This window comes from Ochotona princeps, chromosome 4, assembly GCF_030435755.1.
Source record: "Ochotona princeps isolate mOchPri1 chromosome 4, mOchPri1.hap1, whole genome shotgun sequence".
NCBI classification, from domain to species: domain Eukaryota; kingdom Metazoa; phylum Chordata; class Mammalia; order Lagomorpha; family Ochotonidae; genus Ochotona; species Ochotona princeps.
This window is the reverse complement of record NC_080835.1, coordinates 13040642-13042637: the sequence shown is the minus strand read 5'-3', so window position 1 is coordinate 13042637 and position 1996 is coordinate 13040642. Positions and strand designations below refer to the sequence as shown.

General features: G+C 38.5%; 1 protein-coding gene across 1 annotated transcript; it reads left to right on the top strand.

The window, feature by feature from the left end:
* Positions 1-214: 214 nt before the first annotated feature.
* Positions 215-1177, top strand: LOC101520505 (olfactory receptor 5M5). Its single transcript, XM_004585315.2, has one exon. It carries the CDS (start codon positions 221-223, stop codon positions 1175-1177), a length of 957 nt encoding a protein of 318 aa, XP_004585372.2. The 5' UTR covers positions 215-220.
* The last annotated feature ends 819 nt before the right edge of the window (positions 1178-1996 follow it).

Here is a 1996-nt window from a genome sequence, read left to right as displayed (position 1 = left end):
TGCTTCAGATCTTTTTAGCCAAGCTTTAGGTAACAAAAGTTTATGTTCTTCAGAAATCATCCGAACGTTTGAGATTATGCTGATCTTTACATTTTCTGACTATCTCAGACTATGTAAGGGTACACAAGAAAAAGAAAAAGAGAATAACACCAGGAGTGAGAGAAAACTGATGGACTTTCTATTTACCTTTTAACGTTAGTTCAATTCTTCTAAGTGAGTCATGCTGGCACCTAAGAAAATGGTCAGAGGAAATTCCACCTTGGTGACTGAATTTATTCTCTTGGGATTGACGGATCGCCCTGAGCTGCAGCCGATCCTCTTTGCACTGTTCCTGGTGATCTATCTGATCACTGTGGGAGGGAACCTTGGGATGATGGTGTTGATCAGGATAGATTTGCGTCTCCATACACCTATGTACTTCTTTCTTGCCAGTTTGTCTTGTTTGGATTTGTGCTACTCCACTAACGTGACTCCCAAAATGCTGGTGAACTTCTTGTCAGAGAAGAAAACCATTTCCTACGCTGCTTGTTTAGTTCAGTGTTACTTTTTCATTGCTATGGTGATCACTGAATACTATATGCTGGCTGTCATGGCCTATGATAGGTATATGGCCATCTGTAACCCTTTGCTTTATAGCAGCAAGATGTCAACAGGGGTCTGTATTCGCCTGATTGCTGGCCCGTATCTCTATGGATTCCTTAGTGGCCTGATGGAAACCATGTGGACATATCGCCTGACCTTCTGTGCCTCCAATGTCATTAACCACTTCTATTGTGCTGACCCACCCCTCATCCGACTCTCCTGCTCTGATACCTTCATTAAAGAAACATCGATGTTTGTCGTAGCAGGATTTAACCTCTCCAGCTCTCTTCTCATAATCATTATCTCCTACACGTTCATTCTCGTCACCATCCTGAGGATGCGGTCTGCGGAAGGCAGGCACAAAGCCTTCTCCACCTGTGGTTCCCACCTCCTGGCGGTAACTGTGTTTTATGGGACCCTGTTTTGCATGTACGTTAGACCTCCCACAGAGAAATCAGTGGAACAGTCCAAAGTCTTTGCTGTCTTCTACACATTTGTCAGCCCTATGTTGAATCCCATCATCTATAGTCTGAGGAACAATGATGTGAAACACGCTTTTCGGAAACTGGTCACAAGAAATTTGCTCTTCAAGTAAAATTGGTTATTTTTACTAATGAATAAAATAAAACATTTATTTATGAGACCTACATCCAATGCCAATGAGATTAGTGCAATGTAAAATTTTAATTTAATGACCCAACATGGACGACACAGGCTCAGATGATTTAATTTTGTGACCTGCAGTGGTAATGTATGTGATGGATGGGGATATGTAAATATAGATGTGGCAAATGATTTACCTATGTAACTTTACATTTGTAACTTTACATCTCTAAATACTTTCAGTTTGCAGAAAATGTGTATTATAAATACAATTCATGGATTTCAAATGTTTGCATCAAAGGATTCTTGTTTTAATTTTTTTCCCACAAACTTTTGAAGTATCTTCAAATTATATTTACACCATTAAGAAAGGCTGTTCCCTGAAACATCTCATTTGCAATATAGACAGGTAATTCATAATGGTATGGAAGGGTTGAGAGTCCCCTGATGGGCTTTCTCACTGGAGAGAACAGATAGAAACCAAAGGAGATAATTAAAACACTACATACTATATCATCTGTATTACACCATTAGGCTCCAGAGTAAAATGGCTCTCAAATAAATAAAATGATTGGAAATAACAATATGAAATAACTAAGATTTTTACCTTCTTTCTTTTTGCAATATGTCTTTGTATCTTGCCTACTGTGACTCATTTTAGGGATAAGAGCTTGGGTTTCCTACTTAATAATAACATCAGTATTGCATCAATTACAACATACATGTTAAATTACCTGTGTCTTAACCGTTGTAAACACCAATGCATTATTTCCTGTTAGTGAAGATGCCCTTCCTTTCAAAATAAGAAAAG